General features: G+C 39.9%; 1 protein-coding gene across 4 annotated transcripts in view; it reads left to right on the top strand.

Moving 5' to 3' along the window:
* Positions 1–21,758, top strand: part of plch1 (phospholipase C, eta 1) — a 76,928-nt gene that overhangs the window by 11,446 nt on the left and 43,724 nt on the right. For 3 of the 4 annotated variants that reach the window (XM_058387891.1, XM_058387890.1, XM_058387887.1), the window contains exon 2: positions 273–379. In XM_058387891.1, coding sequence (XP_058243874.1) covers positions 316–379 — 64 coding nt within the window. In that variant the 5' untranslated portion in view covers positions 273–315. Of the gene's footprint in view, positions 1–272; positions 380–7,845; positions 8,157–21,758 lie in introns of those variants that run through there. The other variant, XM_058387888.1, reaches the window with a different exon arrangement.

The following is a 21,758-nucleotide window of genomic DNA, read 5'->3' as shown; positions in this document are numbered from 1 at the left end:
CAGAGTAGTTGTTAAGACAGGATCAGGGCAGTTGTTAGGACAGGGTCGGGCAGTTGTTAGGACAGGGTCGGGCAGTTGTTAGGATGGGATCAGGGCAGCTGTTAGGACAGGGTCAGGGTAGTTTTAGGACAGGATCAGGGCAGTAGTTACGACAACACTTGTAAAGGCAACACTTGTCTCTAATTTGACTCAGTGTTAATTAGAATTCTGTGAGGTTTTTAATTTTATATTTATTTCTGATTTTAGTGTCTTATCTTATTTATTTCCTCCAGGTTATTCCTTCCTCAGCGTGACTTCCTCGTGAGCTCGTGCAGGATGGATGGATGTGGAAGTGTACAGTACTGTCGTCACTTTCTCACCGACAACAGCACCTTTCACGGTCAGTTTGATTTTCAGATCTTGGAGCTTGGCATGAACTTGGCCTCCAAGTGCCCTAGCAAAAAATATACAAAATACAGCTGAGATGGTTTTAATAGAGAATTTATTAATGCCTCATATATTCTATGATCTTTAGGATACCGTGTTGAAATCTTTTCTGCATGACTAAATGTGAACTGTAATGTGATTTTTCCGTAAGGCCTGTGAGAGTTTCTTGAATATTCTTGATGAAGGCAATCAGCGGGGGTTTTAATGGCCTGAGATTTCCACACAGTCAAACCCTTTTTAAACATTTACCGCACAAACATGAATATTTAAACAGAAAATCTTAGATAATTTGCAGAAGAGTAACATTAGCATGAATAAATATTAAAAATAAATGAAAACAATATTATTTGATTTAAATGCAGTTCGTACTAGTGAACACCAGGGGGCACTGTGACACTACAAATATCTCCCTCAGTAGGCTTGTGAGGAGTTCAGTCAATTCTCCAGACTCAAAGTGACAGCAAAATCATTAGACACGAACTTAATTACATTTCTTCAAGTGTGAAAATTGCACCAGAGCCACCAGACTGAAATAAAACCTTAAAAACCACAAATATAATCAATGTTTATATGCTTTTTTTTTTGGTTTCTTCCACCACACTGCATGCTGCAGGCTAAGGGAGGAATTTTAGATCAAGTGGAAAACGTTTTATTATACTGCCATTAAATATGTATTTCGGATAAGCTCTCAGCAGGTTTGCTGCTGGTTTACAGCCTGAATTAAAGCGACAGAGGAGCGGTTGAGGAGAGTGTCGGGATCACAGATCGGACCATTTGTCATTGTAATTCTGCTGTGTTAAGAGAAGGAATCTTCATGTGCGGTTTAATGTGTGTAACAGCAGGATCATAACCGGTCAGACAAACAGGAGCCATGATAAAGTGAGGATATTACTCGAGGTTTGGGATCTTTAAAGATGTGGTCAGCTATCTTTAATCATAATATGTGATCTTTATATCTACAGGTACGTTAATGAAATATCTGTCATCTCTGGGAGAAATTGAATTTTATTCGTATAGCGCTTGTAACAGTAGACATTGCCTCAAAGCAGCTTCACAGAACATAAGAAACATAGTACGAAGGTCCTAGCTTAATGTTAGACAAAATCATCCCTAGTGAGCAAGCCTGAGGTGACCGTGGCAAGGAAAAACTCCCTTAGATGTATGAGGTATGAGGAAGAAACCCTGAGAGGAACCAGACTCAAAAGGGAACATCATCCTCATTTGGGTGACACCGGAGAGTGTGATTATAAATGATTATAAACACTGGAGAGTGTGATCATGAATAATGTCATTTCTACAGTCGTATATAGTCAGATGTATTTGTATATATGTGTATATGTGTTATTGTGTGCATCAGTCAGGAGGTTGTTGTCGTCCTCAAAGTCCACATAGGGTTTGGCGTAAATGCTGGCTGTCAATTCAAACCTCTTGTGCTGAGCGATGAAGTGAGGGAATTATGTTTTTAATGGAACTCTGGTTAACTTTGTTCCTATTCAGAAAGCTATGACTTTGACTGTGAATACTGACAAGATGATTAACATGTCAGGCCTTAAAAGGTGCAGTGATCTTCTGTAGCATGTAGTCAGTTCTTGCCGCTTTACAGCGACGGCAGTAAAATAAATGGATTTTGAAGAAAAACAAATAATGTGAACACCAACATTCGACAAATCCCAACAATAAAACATCATTATACCAGGCTGGCTGTCATATTGATCAAGCATTGCCGGTGTTCTACAGGGGAGGGGGGTGGGGGTGGGTTATGGTGGGGCAGGGCTTGTGATGGAAGGAGGGTTGCATACATGAAGGACGTCAGGCAAAATCACTTACTGCACCTTTAATGCTCTGTCCAGGACCTAAATGACCAATTTATTACACTGGAGCACTGCTGAATTCTGGATTCTGATAACACTGTATGGGAAGTGATAACAGAATCTTGTTTAGATATTAAATATAACTATAAATAGAATCACGTAATTAATACATGAACAATAAATTGTTTTCAATCTGCTGTGCCATGAGAAGAATAAAAGTGATTAGAAGTTTACACTTTAGACTATCGTCGTTGATTATTTTCCTATAACAGCTCACCCCAAACCCCATGTTTTACTCCTTACATGAATATTAGTGTTTTTTATAGCAATGTTACCTGCAGAAATTATTCATCAGGACAGTGAACATGTTTATGAAATACAATATTTGTGTTGTTGTTGTTGACTCTGCATCTGAGAATTGTTTACTACATAGACATAACTCAATAAAAAAGCACTTTGCCCATAAAGTAAAAGAGTTGTTGCTCGTAAAAGAGTGCTTGGACCCTGAGGTTTGCACCCAGGCCGAGATTCAGCCATTTTTTAAAATCAAAGCGCTAAAGTGTGACGGGTCAGGTGTGATATATGTTTAGTTAGCATCAGCTCGGTCATCTAGATCTCCCCGAGGTTTTCCGCATGCCTGTTTTACACACACTGCTCAATTTTGCTCTAATTTAGCCATCATAGCCTAAAAGCTTTTACCACCCAACCTGAGGGAAAGAGAGACACAGAGAGAGCAGGAAAGATAGATTGACCTGTCTGGAGAAAGGACATGAGTGTGACAGTTAATTGCCTTGGTATCCTTTTATTTCGTCCCCCGGGCCTTTCTTCTTTCTCTCACTTTTCCTTCCAGCCATGCTCCATCCATCTCTCTGACTTTTTCTCCGCAGTCCCTGGTGGTTGTGGCTGTCAGAGCTGCTGATGCTCAGTTTCCCTTTAGTTAGTGATGGACAGAGGCAGGAGGGATCGAAGGAATGATTTGTGTTTGGGTGAGAGAGGAAAAGTAGAGAGATACAAAAAAGTGGGTAGGGAAAATGACATTATAATATATCTAGATCTATATGTGTGTGTTTATAAATACATAATAAATATAAATAAATAAAGACAGGGATAAAGTGGCTTCTGTTTCCTTCAGAGCTCACACACTTACAAACCCACACATAAGAGCTATAAAAGGAGCTCGGGTCATTAAATGAGACAGAACCATCCATGGTGTTGTCTTTCTCCTAGAGATTTTATCGATCTCTGTTCCAGTGCAGCACCGCAAACATCAATAAGATGCTGATTTGATCCAGTTCAGAGTTGGACAGTTTGCTGGAATGTTCTTTTATCATCAGATCGTCAGCCAGTTGGGGAAAAAGTGTGTCCTGAGTGATCTCCCTAATCCAATACGTCATTACACACACACACACACACACACACACTCATGTATGATGCCTCTTATAGATATTTTAAAGTCATGGCTAGATTGGGGGAAAAAAATCTCCAGTTTACTTCAATTCTGTGATCAGAAATTAAGCTAAAGGTCAAAACGTTCATGGAAAAAGATGAGCTTTAGTGTCTTCACACTATTCTGACCAACCAGGTGGCTATATTCTGTATGTATGTATAAAGGAAGAGGATTAGAATCTGGACAGTCACAGAGGAATAGACTCCTGTCACATGCACGCTGATCCGGAAAAATAAAGCAAAGACGACACAGGCTGCCTGAATTTCACAAAAATTGATGCCTTTTTTCTGCGTCGTCTGGGAAAAGTGGCTTGTGGATTTATGTAAGAACTCAAATTAGGTCAGGAGAGAAAGAGAGAGAGAGAGAGAGAGAGAGAGAGAGAGAAAGCGATAGAGCGAGAGATCCTTCCTCATGTGCTTGTGTATCTTCGGTTATCTCTGAGCTTGAGAATTGTTAATCATGACATTGTTTTGTGTTTATTTGCTAGTTCTTTAGATCCAGTTCAGGAAATACCCTCACTCCATTCTCTGTATTTAATCCCTCAGGGGCTTTATGAAGATCTTTGAGAGCCACGTGTTTGGATAGATTAGAGAAAATGCTTAGTGGGATTAAGACACTGATTTATAGCAGTTGTGGAGGAATGAGGTAAAAGTTGACAGCATAAGCAAAATACTGGTTAGAGAAAATGCTGATTAAATGGACTGGGTGGTGGTCTCACATTACCATTTCCAGGGTTACAGGGCTTCCACCTCGAGCTCGGGTTATGATTATTTGATTATCTGTTTGTAGTTACACTTTACGCAAAAGTACACCTCACCATCGCACCTATATTTGTGCTCTGGTTCTTCGCCAAACTGTGTAGAAAGTCTTTGTGTGCTGAAGCGTAGTTTTTCAATTTCCCTTCACTGGAACTAAGAGGCTCAAAACCTGTTCCAGCATGACACAAAGTGCACAAAGCTCCTGAGCTCCATGAAGACATGGTGTGGAGGTGAAGGTTGGAGAACGTTGGAGGTACTGGAGTGTCCTGCACAGAGCCTCAACCTCACTGAACACACTTTGGGATGAATTGGAACTGGAGTCTCATCAACATCCTGAACATCAGAGTCTGATCTCACTAATGCTCTTGTAGAACGAATGAATGAACACAAACCCACACAGACACACTCCAACATCTAGTGGAAAGCCTTCAGAGAAGAGGAGAGAAGAGATTATTATAAAAGCACATGTGGATGTGATGTAGCAGGTGTGGTGGGTGAGGTACTTATAGATGTCCACATACTTCTGACTATATAAGAATGTGTTTAATGTTGTAGAATGTCAATAAAGTCCCCGTTCTCATGTAGCAGATATAACCAGTTATTTTCTCATGGTACTAACTGCAAAAATCACAAATTCCTCTGTCCTGAAAATTTTAAAACTTTACCTGTGACCTTTCTGAACCACTGATACTGGAGACTCCTTCCATAAATCTCCTTACACCCATAAAGCTCCTTACATCCTTCCTGAACTGGAAAATTCTTTTTGAAAACACAGAAATTTATAGAACAGTATTTTTTTGAAGAAAAAGACAAAGAAGAGAAAACAAAGATCCACAAAATCAGGTTGATTGGAAATTGAATGAATTTATAACTGGGAGTTAAATTATAATGATTGTTATAACAATATACTTTTCTCTTTAAGTGCAAAAAAAACCCTGTCTACACAACTCTTACTCTTACTGACCCATTTGCTGAGGTTTTATCTGAAGCTAATTATCCATACGTTAATTAATAAAACGCCAACAGTGTTAATACAACTCCGGTGTTATTTCAGCAGCTCTTCTGTATTTGTGTCTGCTTTAAGGATCTCCACGCTGTGAACTTCATTCAGACTCATCTCATCTAAACCTCTTCCTCTAACTGATAAGAAACTCTCAGATGATTCGATTTTCTGAAAGCAGCTGAGCCGGTTTCAAAATTTATACACGCCAAATCATTTAAAGGCTCGCCAGCGTGACTGCATTCCCTGCGTACGCTACATCTCCGGCTCAGCAGATTTCAAGCTTGTGTTCCTGCGTTCAGAAGAATCTGTAATGATCTGATTTCCTTTTCCTCTCGACTCGTAGTGCTGCGTATTCTCTTTCATCTCCACAGTACGTTCAAAAAAAAAAAAACCCCATCATAATCGTGTTTAGTGTCGCTTCGCCTGCAGGAAGGTCTTTGTTTTCTCTTTCTTCAGTCATTTTTGAGATGTTATTTACTGTAAAGTTGAACAGTGGTTTACAACCATTGAAAATTTTGTTAATGAAGTTTAGAGTAGGATCCAGAAAGTGCAATTAGATAGGAGAGAAGGACTTCCTCATTTTCCTGTCAATCAAAGCTACAGTGGCCAATAGCATCCATCTGTTAGGTCATGTATAGGATAACTAGTGCTCTCCTAATAACAGGTTGGAATAGATGCCATTGCGAGCTTCCTGTGTGGAAGAAAACACGTTTTAGCCGTCGCCTCTTCCAAGCAAGCATTAGCTGGTGGGTGGGAATTGCATATGGATGAATTAAGGATAGAAAATTACACTCTTTTACATTTCCAAGCTCTGTGTCAGGGTGGTGCAGTGTGTAGCATCGCCGCCTTAAAGCTCCAGGCTTCTCAGGACCTTCTGCTCTTTTTTCATAAAGGGTTTCCTCTGGCTCCTCTCGGGTTCCTCCCACCTCCAAAAACATTCCTGTGGATTTTTTTTTTTCTGCAATGAGCGCCAAATCGACTGCAGTCCTGACCACTTAAGATTCAGAGATAATCGAATGATCTTTCAAGCTTATAATTTATTAAAAAATGTGGATAAAAATGTCAGTTTTTTAAATAACTATGATGCTGGATGAATCACCGATGCTTCATATTATTGTGATATTTAGTCAGTGGAAAATGAAGTCAATAGATATCCAAGTAGTTACGCTGATGATGTGAACAAGTACAAGTCTCTTGTCGTACAAATAAATAGAGTTAGATATGATTTGACCTGATGATGACCTGCTGAGAGCTGTACCTTTGTAAAGTCAGGTACATGTGGTAACTCGGACGGCACGGCTGGATTTCACCACCTGCCATTGACAAAGCCCTTGAATAAGAAGAAAGATGGATTTTGCAAAACTCATGCTGAGCTTTTATTTATTTATTTAATTTTTTTTTTTTGTGAAATAGTGGGAACCACATTGAGAAAATCAATTCTTTATTATGAAAGAAAATTGTGAAGCAGTGCAAAGGTTCAGCAGGTATCACTGCTGCCTGGAAAAAAAACAAAACAATTTGGTCAGTCAGATTAAAACACTTTAACAAAATACACTTCTCAACAAAATATGATTATTTGCTTATCCTAAATGGAATTTAAACATGTTTCTTACTGACCGGATTGAATGATGTAGAGTGAGGATGTAGTTTTAAGGTCAATTTACTTCATTGAACTGTGTATGTCGGCTTCACAGTTATTTTCCGTACATTCAGCATGAGCGTGTATTTTCTAAATAAAATCAAGTCCCCAAGCTCACACATCTGGAGCTGGAATCAAACCCACAATGCTGGTGTTTCACAACAGACACATTACTCCTGAGTTATTGTTTGTATTCAGTTTGTTCTACTTGTGTTTTCTTGTGGGTTTCCTCCAGGTTCTGTGGTTTTCTTCTCCCCCAGTCAGTGTCATGTGATGGACATTCAGCATTATGGACAGGCTAACAAGCTGAAAACTCTGTAGCAGGAAAGCCGCGTGTTGGAAAATCATCAACACTTTAAAAATGCAAATGTGGAAATAATAGAAATCTGACAAGCGCAATGTTTCCCTTTTGGGATCTCTCCTCGGATCTGGCTGCATGATTATAATAAATAAATCCACGTAAGCCTGGTCTCTCTGGAATACTAAACCTACACACTGTTGATAGATTTTCGGGCCTCAAACAGCGTGGTGCTATTCTGGGGAAATAAAAAGATCCTGTAATAAATGTCTAACGCACTGTGGAGAAGCTCCATAGAAGTAGTTTTTCCTTCTTAAAATAAATGCAGGGGAATGTTTGGTGGTTAGCAGTGTGTATTATAGATCCTCTGTCATTTTTTCTCACACACGCACGCACACACAGACGTATACACACACGCACGCGCGCGCAAACGCAATCTCACACATGTCCCCGGGCGCGCGGATCATGCAGGAGTTCTTGCGCGCGCAGTCACTGTCGTCTCCGCGCTCCCGGATTGCAACGTCGCCAAATGGATGTGAATAGTCGTTTCCAGTTTTAGATCGACTCAGGATTAGCTTGTGTGTTTTGATTTGCTCGGTACAGCGCGTTGTTGTGTCGAGAGAGCACTTTGGAGAGCGAGGGCATGGTACAGGAGACGGCAGGGGCACCTGTTTTGTTTGGGAAAGGATCTTCAGCTTGAGGTGAAGGATGCGCGCCTGCCATCATCTATAATGGCAGAAGGGGAAGTTTTAAGAAATCTCACTTTCGACAGGGGTGAGTCATGCATTTGGAGGCATTTTTTTCTCTTTGACTCTTGCACAGATGTGTCGTTTCGTCTTGCCGTTTATTTCCTTATGCCTGATGCAACTCTGTCGGGTTCGACTGTAAAAGTTCCCTTAAGAACGCGGATCACTGCTGAATCAATCCAATTATTCTGACATGTCATTAAATCCATCTAGTGGGATTTCCCTGTAAGAGGAAAGCACGTGCTTTTCTCCCACATATTTCCGTGAATGCAATGTGAAAAGGTAAAAAAAAAGAAGAAGAAGAAAAAAGATCACATTATTTCCTGTAACCAGACTTGAAATCCATGTTTTTTTTTATTTCTTGTGCGTTTGTGTTTATGTTTTCTGACACACCCCATAGCTGTAACAGGTGCTGCACAGGAATGCATATGCCAGGTGCTCAGTTATTCTCCCTGCACTGCACATTTTCCTGCACAGCGTCCAATTTATTAGGAACACCTGTGCACCTGCACATTCGTGCATTGATCTAATCAGCAGCAATGCAATGCGGAAATAGATCATGCAGATTCGGGTCACGAGCTTCAGTTAATGTTCACATCAAAACATGAGGAAAAGGTGTGATCTCTGTAACTCTGTAACTCTGTAACTGATTATGGCGTGGTTGTTGGTACCAAATGTGCTGAGTATTTGAGTATTTCAGAATCTCCTGGGATTTTCACACACAGCAGTCTCTAGAGTTTACACAGTATGGTGAGACAATAAAAAAAAACCTTGAGGAAGAACCAGTTCTGTGGGTGGAAATGCCTTGTTGAAGGGAGAGATCCGAGGAATATGTCCAGTTTGGTTTAAGCTGCCAAGAAGGATATAAAGAGATCAGCCACGACATTAAAACCACTGACAGGTGAAGGGAATAACATTGATTATCTTATTACATTTACAGCATTTGGCAGAGCGACTTACAATTTATCTCAATTTTATGCAACTGAGGGTTTAAGGGCTTTGTTCAATGGCCCAGCAGTGACAGCTTGGTGGACCTGGGATTGGAATTCACAACCTTCGAATCAGGAGTCAAATGCCTTAACCACTCAGCTACCACATTCCCACATTATTAAAATGGCATCTGTCAAGATTTGGGACATATCAAGCAGGTTCTCTAAGTTGTGCAGGAAAATTGGGTGAGTGAATTGATCTGAGTGGTCAGATTGTGATGATTAGGTCAGAGCATCTCCAAATAAGAAAGTTGTTTCTGGTATGCAGTGGGCAGTACTTACTGAAAGTGGTCCAATGATAGAGATAACTTGTAAATCAGTGGCTTATTCATGTGTGTGAGGAGCAAAAGGTAGCCCTTCTGGTCTGATTCCAGGGAAGAAATTGCACAAATTGCAGACTAAGGTAATTATGGTGGTGAGAGTTGCTGTGTATTGAGCTGCATTACTGCAGACCGGTCAAAATGACAATGCTGACTCCTGTCCACCACTTAAAGCTTCTACCATAAGCATGTGAGCATCAGAACTGGACCATGCAGTGATGGAAGAAGGAGGTCTGGTCTGATGAGTCATGTTTTCTTTTACATCATGTGGATGGATGGGTGTGTGTGCGTCGTTTACCAGAGGAAGAAATGATACAAGGATGCACTGTGGGAAGAAGGCAAGCAAGTATGATGCTCTGGGCAGTGTCCTGCTGGGAAACCTTGGGTCATGTGGATGTTACTCTGACATATACCACCTACCTAAACATTGTTTTCTTGGCAACTACACCCCTTCATGGTAATGGTATTTCCTAATGGCAGTGGACTCTTCCAGCAGGATAATTTGACTTGCTACACTGCAAAAATGGCTTTAAAGACCATGACCATGACCATGACCAAGACTTCTCTTCTCTTCTCTTCTCTTCTCTTCTCTTCTCTTCTCTTCTCTTCTCTTCTCTTCTCTTCTCTTCTCTTCTCTTCTCTTCTCTTCTCTTCTCTTCTCTTCTTCCAAAAGGAATGTATCATTAATCATCGAAAGCTCAGCTGGCACATTTGCCTTGAAAGCTTCATACTTGGCCATTCTTTGTGAAATGAAGAAGCTTATGCAGTTCACAGGAGCCCAGGTCTCTGCTTTATGAGATATCACTATCTGTAGCACTCCATCCCTCCTCAGGGTAAAGACAAATGGCAAAATCGACCGTCTTTTCTAAGAAACAAACCACCCACCCACCAGATCCGGCTCTCTGACAACATCTCTTTGATGTCATTCCTGGGAGATGGCAGTGGGAACGCACCCAGAAACGCAGTCCTGATTTCATTAATGCTCTCTGAGTTGTTATTTTTAACTATTTAACTCTGAAGCAGTGCTTCCTGGAGTCACAGCAGTGGGGTATGAAAGCACAGGATGTACTCGTCCTTCTCCGACATGCTTTACAATTGGTTTTTATTTTATCTGCTGCTGGTCTCTAATCATCTGGCATGTGACCAATTGGCCCAAACTCTTTCACTGAACAGATTCCCAAGCGAATACACTGCCGCAGAATTAATCACAACTACACAAGGAATTAATTGCACTAGATATGCTGATTAAATATTCAATTAATTACATTTGGCTTGAATTATGCTACTTAATTATCATTAACGATAGCGCTACCTACGAAGCGATATGATCAGCTGTGCTCATTAAAGCTTATGAAGTAAAAAATTCTGATCATTCATCATGTTCTGTCTCGATTTCAATTACTTCCTCATTTCATTTTCTATTTTCTTTAGATTTATCATGGGCTTAAGTTGACAAGAGCTATTATTCTCCCTGAATGTCCACAATACTCCATCGTTAATGATTTCCCTTTTCCTGCGTAACAGTTTATCCCCAATTAGTCAAAAAAAATAGCTGTTTTTTAGCTGTATAAACAAAATATTTGTTAATTGGTTATCGTTCATTTTAGCTTAAAATGAAAAATTACAATAATTTAAATCTTAACAGTGTTAGTCAGTAAAAAGCGTGTTCATGGTTTTGCCATGTTTGTTTCTTAAAAATGCAAATGAAAAATAAATTCCTCAGTGCTAATGATTACATGGCTGTTACTAACGTCATTTCATCAGGTTTTGGCTAAATTAAAGTTGTGTAGTTAAAACTATCTTCCAGCTTCTACAGAGCATCTAGCAGGCAGCAGTTTATCACATTTATTAACATTACTGCACTTCTGATAAACAGAAATCCTGGAGGATTAATCAGATCTTTCTCCAATGATGCAGTTTTCATCTCTGAGATTCTGTATGAAATCTGAACACCAGAATCTCAAATGAATGCATGCCAGAATTCATGTATTGAATCTTTTAAAGCACTTGGCCAGACAGAGGTGAGGGAGTAGGTATGAATGAAGGTATGAAGGTAGACGGGCAACACAGCCGGATTTTATTTGTCTGTCACTTTCACTGGATTTAAAACTGCTGTGTGCTGATGGTCAAATGAAAGCTTTAGTTTTTAATTTGTCACTGATTAGTACTCATGTGTTTGTTAAACCTGCAAAAGAAAAGTGCAAACTCTGGATGTTGCGTCTTTGACATGACCAGAATAACATGTTTAGTCCAGGATCCAGCGCTGGATTTATGCAAAGAGATTCATTTCACGCCTTCAGTGTGATTTCCACCAGCCTGAAAGTCTCCTCAGGAACAGAGACTGCATGTGTTAATTATTACAAAGAGCAAAAAGCAGGTACTTCACATGTTTCACTATTAAAGAAATGCTAATAGGCCATGTTTTAAATTAAAAAACCTCACAAAATTGTGGCATACCATCTTGAAATTACTACGGAAAGAAAAAAAAATGTGTTAAAATGTATTATTTGTTGCGTGTTTACACACGGCATTTAAAGAAAGCCTGTGAGATGGTTTTCTTTACATTCACATGTTATAATGTCACCAATCTTTTATAGTGTGTTTATTCTGTATATCTGAGCTCTTTCCCTTTTATCCTAGTAGTATACTTGGTGCATACACATGTATATAGTTTGTGTAGCTATTAAGAATAAGACACAAAAACCTTACTGAGTGATGTTTCTTTATGTACATGATGTCCTTTATTCAATTGCATACATGCTTATAAAGCCTTTTAATCACTATAGTGGCGTTCCAGTCCACTGGCAGAGTTGAAATGGACTTATGGAACATTTTCAATCGGTATGAACAAATGAACGATGTTCTGACTGTGAATCTGATATAAAATGAGTCGGGACTCTGTTGGCTTTGAGACGTGTGTTTTTTCCCTCTATTGGATAACCTTACACAGATTTATAGTGGTTGAAGATAAACACCTTCACATTTTAAATGCTTATGAACAAGTACTTGGGGAAATGGGTTTGATATCACCATTTATTTTGAAAATAGAAACATTTGTCTGTAAAAGAAATAATCATTTTTGTTTATTTGGAACTTTTCTGTGAATATATCACGCCTAGTAGTCTAGGGAAAAACAGAAACACTTATGAAACACTACAAATCCTTAAAGCTCTGAGTGTTTACTTTCATTTGAGCTTCATATTAACCTCCACTGTGGAGTGAGACATTACAAAGACACTCAATCATCAACATGGACGCAACAAAAACAGGAGCAAACTCCATTTTTTGACCTCTGGGAAAGAGACATGTTTGTGTATACTAGATTCGACAAAACAGCAGAAAATCAGGTCAGGGAAAACACAGCCTTAAACACATGCATATCACACTTCAGCGCTTATCTCCTTACCCCTCTCTCGCTTTTGATTGTTGCTGATTTTTACACAACTCCCTCTTTCACTTTCTTTATTTGCAATCTCTGTCTCTGCAGCCGGACCCTAATGTCTGTATTTACCCCTAAATCAAAGCATTCGATCTTCAGATCCCCGCTTGGCTTTGCTCGTTCCATCCTCAAAGGTTCAAAGGCTCTGCATAAACAGCATTTGTGAGGGAGATACAAGAGCGCAGGTGACCAAAGACATGAGTGACTGAGGGATTGTGGGTAAAACAGTGAGTGCGAGCGGGCAGTCAGAGGTGCAGACTAGCGTCCACGTTTGCTCAGGGATGCCGCGCTGGTTAGGATCCGCTCCTGAGGGCATGGAGCTGTTCTCAGTGACGGCTGAGAGATCGGCGGTGGTCAGCGTCGCTTCCCTTATGGCACGGAGGTTTTATTATGTTGGAGGAAGCGTGGCCGTGCCACAAAAGTGCCGCCTGGCTTACCTGGGTGAGTTTAGTTATGTTCATTCAGGAGTTTATGTGTGGAAAGTTTTTAAAACTTTGCTGGCATGATGATCTACAAAGAACGTGAGTCGATATTTATAGTGACTTGTTTGAATTTGCATTTTTGTTCTCTAACTAAATGTCACTTCGTTTGCAATGATTGGATGTAATGAGACCGAAGTAGAGAAAATAAACCGCTTACTTTTCCCTACTTGATCCGGCCCATGTGTGGACGTCTTCCTTGAATTTGTTTCCATAAATTTCTTCCAGGGTGATTTTCTTGCCAACTGTTGCCAATAGCCTTCCACTGTAGCCATACTGAACAGATGGCGTTAATTGCAGCCATGTGCTGTATAGCAAAAAAAAACCAACAAAAACATAAGCACATGCCCGTGAGATCTATCTAAAGCTTATTACGCGTTGTCATGCGTGTGACGCAGTTCATGCGCTCGTGATCTCGATGTTTCTTTGGGTTTAAGCGAGCAGCGGTTAGGAACGTTGGTTAATGAGTGGGATTGTGAGGTGTAATAAGATGGTGAATAGATAATCTGTGTCTAAGAGATGACAGGAAAGAAACAGCAGGAGCGCCTCGCTATCACACGCTGTTTGGGGTGGAACAATGCAAGCAGGAGTCTATTTGGGGCTATTTATAGCTCAGCTGGTTGTTTTTTTTTCCCACTCCTGGTTTATTTGTGTGCCTGAGTGCGAGGAGATGCTCTAGACTCGTAGGACTCCTGAGCTCTAAACATGTTACTAAACAATCCCGTGTCTTGCTGGTGATTCGGATAAGAGCCTGTGTTGGAATAGTAGGTGTTTCAGGTCATACAGAGAGTTTGTTATGACTCACAATCAGTTTTCTTGCCATAAACAATTGAGAAATGGTGGATGAAATGCATTTTAATATATAAGTGTGTGTAATATAAGTAGAAATATAAGCGTGAGTGGGAAACTAAGGAAACGTCGGACCACACAGGTTTTTTGGGATCTTTATAAATCAGGGCACCGATGCATTCATTTTATGATCACATAGTTCAAGCAGATAAATTAACATAAACTTTGCATTTCTCGTCCTGACTGCGATATAAATATAACATGTTCTCTGACCTTTGACCTTTATAACTGCATCCAACTTCCTTCAGATGCTCAGAGTTGTAATATTCCCCTCCTGTCCTATCTTTTCCCCTCCACGTTCTTCCTGGTGATACGTCTGTACGGACAGATTGCTCGGCAAAACTTAGCACTTTCTTCTTGACATCTCTGTTGGAACCGGGCCAGATGTCAAACACTGCCTTTTTATAAAATTAGCTCTGAAGACGGAGAAGCCGGAGCTTCCTCTGTCGATGATGCTTTGGGTTGTTGTCTTGTTGACAGATCCAGCCACATGATTTTTTTTTAAAATCCTGTCTTATGATTCGCCGCAAATTCAAGAGCAAATTTTAGAAAATTAATCGTTAACCTCGAGTTATTGCGCCAGTTTACATAAATGTACCAAAATATATTTTAAACTGAGCAGTTCTGCTTGAGCTGATAGTCAGTTTAGCATTCAGTTCACTGCTAACCCTAATGCTGTCTCACTGACGGTCTGCACTAAATCAACTGCTGACGCTGTTACAGTCGCCTCCAAAACTATTGGAACAACAAAGCCAATTCCTTTTTTTTTTTTTTTTTTCTTCATGCATATAAGTAGAGAGTTTCAGCTTATTATTTTCTGGTGTTTATTTATAGATGTGAATATGGCATAGAACAGAGCACATTTTCTATCAGACCATCCATAATAGGCAAGCAAAAATATTGGAACAATATCTTTCAGTGAGACCTTCACATAGCTACATGATCCAAGCCGATTTTTCCTGCTAGCTAGCGTCCATCTTGATTACTGGAGAAAGCGATGAGTAATCAGAAAGGTGCATCATTCGCACATCTTTGTGTGAGAGTCAGGTGTCTGTTTATGAAGGATTACAAACAGAAGTATTTGTTTGTTAGTAGAAATGGGAATCACTGTAATTGAAGGAAACAAATAAAAGGGTTATGATACACATTTGACCCCTTAAAATATATTACAAATTACACGTTAGTATTTGATTGTACTTACAAGTATGACAGGTGAGTATGTGTTTGTGTGTGTGTGTGTGTGTGTGTGTGTGTGTGTGTGTGGAGCAGTCTGTGCGCAGGTGTGTGTCTGCATAATGCATGCACTCTGTTGTGTGTTTCCGCTCTGATGCCTCTGAGGCTCTGCGCTTTGTTGATCCGGGCATCACAGAGGATCTTCACAAGGCAATTATGCAGTGTTTGATATGATCCTGTAAGTCTCCTTAGAGAACGCTTTCATCTGTCATCCCTCTTTTTTCTGTCTCACATTCTCTTTATCACTCTCTTTCTTTCCCCATCTCTCTCTTACTTTCGATGATCTTTCTGTCTCACTCTCTCATTGTCTCCATCTTTCACTTTCTCTTGAAGATCTCCTGTCTCTTTCGGTCTCTCTCTCTCTCTCTCTCTCTCTCTCTCTCTCCCTTTCGATCTCTAGTGCTCTCTCCATCTCTTTCTTTCTTTTGATTATACTCTGTCTCCCTGTCTTCTTGCCCCCTCCCTCTCTTTTTCTTTCTCTAGTGCTCTCTCCATCTCTTTCTTTCTTTTGAGTATACTCTGTCTCCCTGTCTTCTTGCCCCCTCCCTCTCTTTTTCTTTCTCTAGTGCTCTCTCCATCTCTTTCTTTCTTTTGATTATACTCTGTCTCCCTGTCTTCTTGCCCCCTCCCTCTCTTTTTCTTTCTCTAGTGCTATCTCCATCTCTTTCTTTCTTTTGATTATACTCTGTCTCCCTGTCTTCTTGCCCCCTCCCTCTCTTTTTCTTTCTCTAGTGCTCTCTCCATCTCTCTCTTTCTTTTGATTGTACTCTGTCTCTCTGCCCCCCCTCTCCCTCCCTCTTTCTTTCTCTAGTCCTCTCTCCACCTCTCTCTTTCTTTTGATTATACTCTCTCTCTCTCTCTCTCTCTCTCTCTCTCTCTCTCTTTCAATGACAATATGTCTTACTCTGTCAGTTACTCTCTCACTCTCTGTGTCTTTCTCTCTTTCAAAGCCGACATTTTCCTCATCTTCCTCTGTTTCAGTCCCTCGCTTTAATTTCTTCTCTCTTTATTGCATTTTCCCATCCCATCCTTTTGTTCAGTAAATTATCTGTCTCTCTATCTTGCTTTCACTGTGCCACTCTTTCTGTCTCTATTGGTCTCTTGGTCTGTCTGTCCATTTGTATCTGTTTCACGCTATCTATTTCTCTGTTTCCCCAACTTTTTCTTTCTTTTGATGCCCCATAGCTCTCTCTCTCTCTCTCCCAGCTCTGTCTTTCTTTCAATATTCCACTGTTTCTTAGCTTCACTCTTTTTATCTCTTACATTCTGCCTTTCTTTATCTATCTCTTTCAATTTTGTTTTCTCTTTTTTCATTTTTTCTCACTCACTCACTCACTATCACTCACTTTCTTTAGATGCTCATATCCCTCTCTCTCTCTCTCTCTCTCTCTCTCACAACGTTCACCTTTTATCTCACTTACTGTCTTTTTCGGTCTATTTCTGTCTCTTTTCTCTCTTTGAGTCAGAGATGAAGATCAGATACAGTTTCGTTTATACTCTGGTTATTCTCTCCTCCCTCAGCTGTAGTGTTTTCCTTATGGAGCACAGAGCTAACTGAGCTTAAATATAGTATTCTGCAGTCGGAATAGCCATATATTTCTTTTTCAATTGCACAGATCCCAGAGCTTGGAAAGTCATCATTTAACATTTATGAGATTTACGATTCACAGAAGCGAACAGGAGTTCCATAACCAGTTTTTATGTTTTACACCATCATAAACCAGTAAAATGTTTACCTTTAGATTTGCTTATCTACTAATTTTGAGCCCAGCTGCTACGAGCTTAACTCTGTTGGAACTGAGTGCAGTAAATCGAATAAAGTCTGATTGATTGGTGGCACCACATGTACAGGAAACCACGAGATTATGAAGATTATGATAACCTTTAGAGACCTTTACCCCACCAGGCCCACAGACAGAGGCACAGATCTACAATGAGGCTCTGATTTACTGATTTTAATGAACACTAATTTGATGATATGTCTAAATGTAATAGATGGGTTTACACATGTTATTTGTTCTTAATTGCTGTGACTAACTCAGACCTGAAAGAGTCCAAATGAAACTGTAACAATGCTTTTCATTTATATCAAAGTAGGGTTCAAAATATGATATGAATGTAAACACGGTAGAGATGTACCTTGTGTGAAAAAACGTGCACAATTGTTCACAGGGAATCGAATGAAAATGTTCTCAAGGGCTGCTGTTAAAACGCTGTTAGCATCGAAGGTGTGATTATTTGCATATCACGAATAACTCAATTTACCAAACCAATAAATCCATACCATACAGTAAAAATAACAACAAATCAATCATAATTTAGGAAATAGTGTAAGACTTAATAAGACAGACTTAGTATATGGTATAAATTTGTTTGTGTTTCAACTGATCGAAATTTAATATCTGCCCTTCAGTTTCCACATGCTGTCCTAAAGTTTTAGCCTCCACTAAATCACACAGTATAATCTAATATTATAGTATAGTACAAAGTATTTTGTTCTTTCAGTTAAAAACACCACATATACCTCATGATGGCAAACGTGCAGAATGGACTATAACCACAATTGTGATCATGTGAAAGACTTATGTGAAAGTTCTGCACAGACCCACTGTTACTCCACAGTTCTCCAAAGACTTTGGCCATGTCCACACATAGCCGGGTATTTTTAAAAACGGAGATTTTTCAATGTGTTTTGCCCTTTCTTCCACATGCAAATGCAGTTTAAGTTCGTTGAAAATGGAGCATTAGGAAAACTCCTTCCAGGGTGAAGATTTTTGTGTGGACGAGGGAAAACGGGGATTTTGACGGATTGACGTCATTGTCTGTGTGCCGGTCTCCTTGATTTGACGTCAGCTTTGTTTATGAAGATATTTTGTGCAATGGCAGACTGATGTAAACTAGTGACTGTAGTAGAACGTTGCTTACTGGACTTTTTACATGCATGCACATGCACACGCAGTTACTCACACATTACATTAACGATGTTAACTTTGTACTCAAGTGTGATTTTGAGAAATAGTGACGTGCCATTGTTGTTAAACTACCGGAACCAGTAGTGTCATTTTGTCTAGGCTGGCAACATGACACTTAACAGGGCGTTTTGCGTTTTCATGTGGACAAAGATCATTTTTAACATGTAGGTCGTGTGGACAGAATGTAAAAAAATCTCAGTTTTTAAAAATACCCAGCTATGTGTGGACATGGCCTTTGTAACTACACACTTTTCTTCAGATCCTGTTTCTTCACAGTTCTCTGTAGACCCTGTTACTTCACAGTTCCCCAGAGACTCTGTTACTCCATAGAACCTGTACATCCACAGGTCTTTGTAGACCCTGTTACTCCACAGTTCTCCATAGGCTTGGTTACTCAATAGACTTTAGGTCTCCACAGTTCTCCATAGACCCTGTTACTCCATAGACCCTGTAATTCCACAGTTCTGATCCACAGACTGATCCACTTTTTGTGTTTCTCACATACACATTCTCTGAGATCTCTCAATAATGAAGAAATCAATCATTTCCTCTGGAGGGTTGGGGTTCAGCAGAATCCTGTTCCCCAGGGCTTTGTATCTCTAAGCAGCCGGATAAATGTGTTGCCTCCCCTGTCTCGCTCCCTCGTGACATGGGTTGTAGCCCTGCTGTGGCCTGAGCAGCAATCAGGCATGAAGGTTTTCTCAACATGAGGCTAATTAGGATTAAATGAACTGGAGAGACACTGGCTAACAATGAGAATGGTGAAGCGAGCAAGGGGAAAAGAGAAGAAAGAAATAAGAAAAGGAGAGGAAGATAATAAGCGTCTGGAAAAGCAGTGCATTTCAAAAGCTGTTTTTTAGTCTACTTTCATCTTTTCTTTTAAGTATTCATGCTCTCTCATAAGCACTTTAGCTGAAAGTTATTATTGATGATCTCATGAAACCCACTAGTTTGGATTAGCATAGTGTGTGTATCTCTGCTGTACGTGTTACAGGCAGGACTACTTAGAACCCCTGCATACCCTGAAAATCTCTTCACAGAGTCCAATGACATTTTAATTAAGTCCACAACCATAGGCAAGAAATGTGTGTTTAGTATGTCCGTAATCCTTCCATATTATTATATATTTATAGAGTATTTATATAGTATCCATATCTATGTGTTTTTGTATGAGAACAGTTTTGCAGTTTTCTTCCTCCTGGCTGGCTTGCCAAACTGTTAGATAGAACTGTCAATATTTTATTATAAGCAAATTCTAGTGAACACATAGCTAATACAATATATATATATATGGATTATGACTTGTGAGGTAAAATAAATACTTGCACACTGGTTATTGTATTAAACTTAGACCTGTTCTACATGTTGACTATGTATCTATTTCTTACTCCTGGCTGGCTCACCAAACTATTAACTTGTGATGTTATTGTTCTTGCTGGATCAGACTTTTGTTTCTTTTTTACTTACTTTAATAAGGGTGATTTGTACTGTGTCATGATGTTCATTGTAGCAGTTATTTGTTAGCATTTGAATAATAATGATTTATTGAAATTCTGCCTTTTCCTGCCCACAGGTTCGAGAGACTTGACCTTAAGGCCTGACTGAAATCCCCATTAGACATTCTCTGATTGTTTCTTGCTTATGGATGTTTGAAAAGAGAGATAGAGGAAGAGAACACTCTCAGTCCACTTTCGCTATCTGTTCTCTACAGACTGGGCTCTAGTCCACAATCCGATTGGCACAGACAAGGGTGTGAAAGACAATGCTTCTTAACACACAATCACTCTCATTCATCCTGTCCCTTTTTCTCTCTGTGGGCCACTCTTTCTAATTAACTGACATGTCATTATGGCTGCTTTAACAGTAGGTGCGTATTGTTTAACATCCTGTGCACGTTTTACATGTAATCCTTTTAAAAAGCAGTTGTGAGGAATGCAAAACACTCTCAGGGTTCCCAAGGTGAAGTGGTTACTGAAAATAACTGAATGAATAAATGGAAAAATAGCAAGCTATGTTATATATCTGCTACTATTTAGTACAAAAGGAAAAAATATTTTGGTGCTTATTGTGTGCACAGATCATGAGCTGATTTGTTCATGTCAGCAAAAGAAGCTGCTCTTGTTAGCACCTTTTCTGTGGAACAAAAGCCAAGTGTGAAAACACCATGGGAGGAAGGAGTCAGGTATAGATGTATAGTGATCTAGGTTGAACTTCCTACAATGTAAAGGTTGTTCTTTTATTATTTTCATGTCAAGCATCAGAACTCTTTCAGGCATAAATGGAGAATCTTGGTGACTTTTTTTCTTTTCTCTCTCTCATACATGGTCATTAGGTGCGTTTACATGAACACTTGTAATCCGATCGTAACAGGACTAGAAGCACAATCAGATTAAAAAAGTGTCATGTAAACACGTCAATCGGATGGAATTTGCCACATCCGATTAACATTCCAGTCGGATGGTAAGGGGTGGTTTAAACCATTTTTAGTCCGATTGAGAGGACATGTAAACACTTAATCGGATGGAATATGTTCCTGGAAAGTTCTGCGCATGTGCAATGACGCAAGAATGACTTATGACGTACGGATGTTGTCGTAGGTAAAATGGCGGGCGCTAAGCAAAACTGGTCTGTGGGTGAGACTAGCATAGTGTCATAAATGATCGTCGTGTCATTCTGAAATTCTCCTTCCACTCCTCATCTGTGAAGTGATGCCAAACGTTCTTGTCCCACCAGTCCTTGCTTCAGACTCTCATCCATAGATGCCTTGTCCTGGGCTCGGGAAGGGGCATTTTAATGGCGTGATAGATACACGCAGCCTGAATCAAATCATCGCGCGCTCGTTGTCTCCTAATTAGCAGCCCAAGATGTAAAATATTAAGTCTGCTTTTTAAAAGAACAAAAAGAAGCAGTGGCAATGCAGCGGCTAGTACGTCCATCCTGGAACGGCGGGAATCCTGTTTTCGTGGACTGTGCGCATGTCAAAAGATCTAATCCGATTCTAATCATGTGTCATGTAAACGCGCATAACAATCCGATTACTTTATACCGCGTTCATGTAAACGCTGCGATCGGATTCGTCAATCTGATTGAATTCAGTCCGATCTGATTAAAAAGTGTCCATGTAAACGCACCTACTGTCCTCCTGCATCAAATAGCTTTCTAGTTCTTGTTCTCTTGCTCTTCTTGCTTGTGTCTATTTGTCTTTTCCTGTCTCTCTCTGTGTCTCGCTTCACTTGTTTTATTTGCCTGCGTGTTTACTTTGATGTGTAGTGGCTGGGTGACAATGTAGCTGTCTACTGCTATTAAACCTTAGTGAAACTCCACTAGATGTACTAGGGCAGGCCTGGAG

Source organism: Hemibagrus wyckioides, linkage group LG04 (genome assembly GCF_019097595.1).
Source record: "Hemibagrus wyckioides isolate EC202008001 linkage group LG04, SWU_Hwy_1.0, whole genome shotgun sequence".
NCBI lineage: Eukaryota > Metazoa > Chordata > Actinopteri > Siluriformes > Bagridae > Hemibagrus > Hemibagrus wyckioides.
The sequence above is the reverse complement of the archived record's forward strand: the minus strand, read 5'-3'. Positions and strand labels throughout refer to the sequence as shown.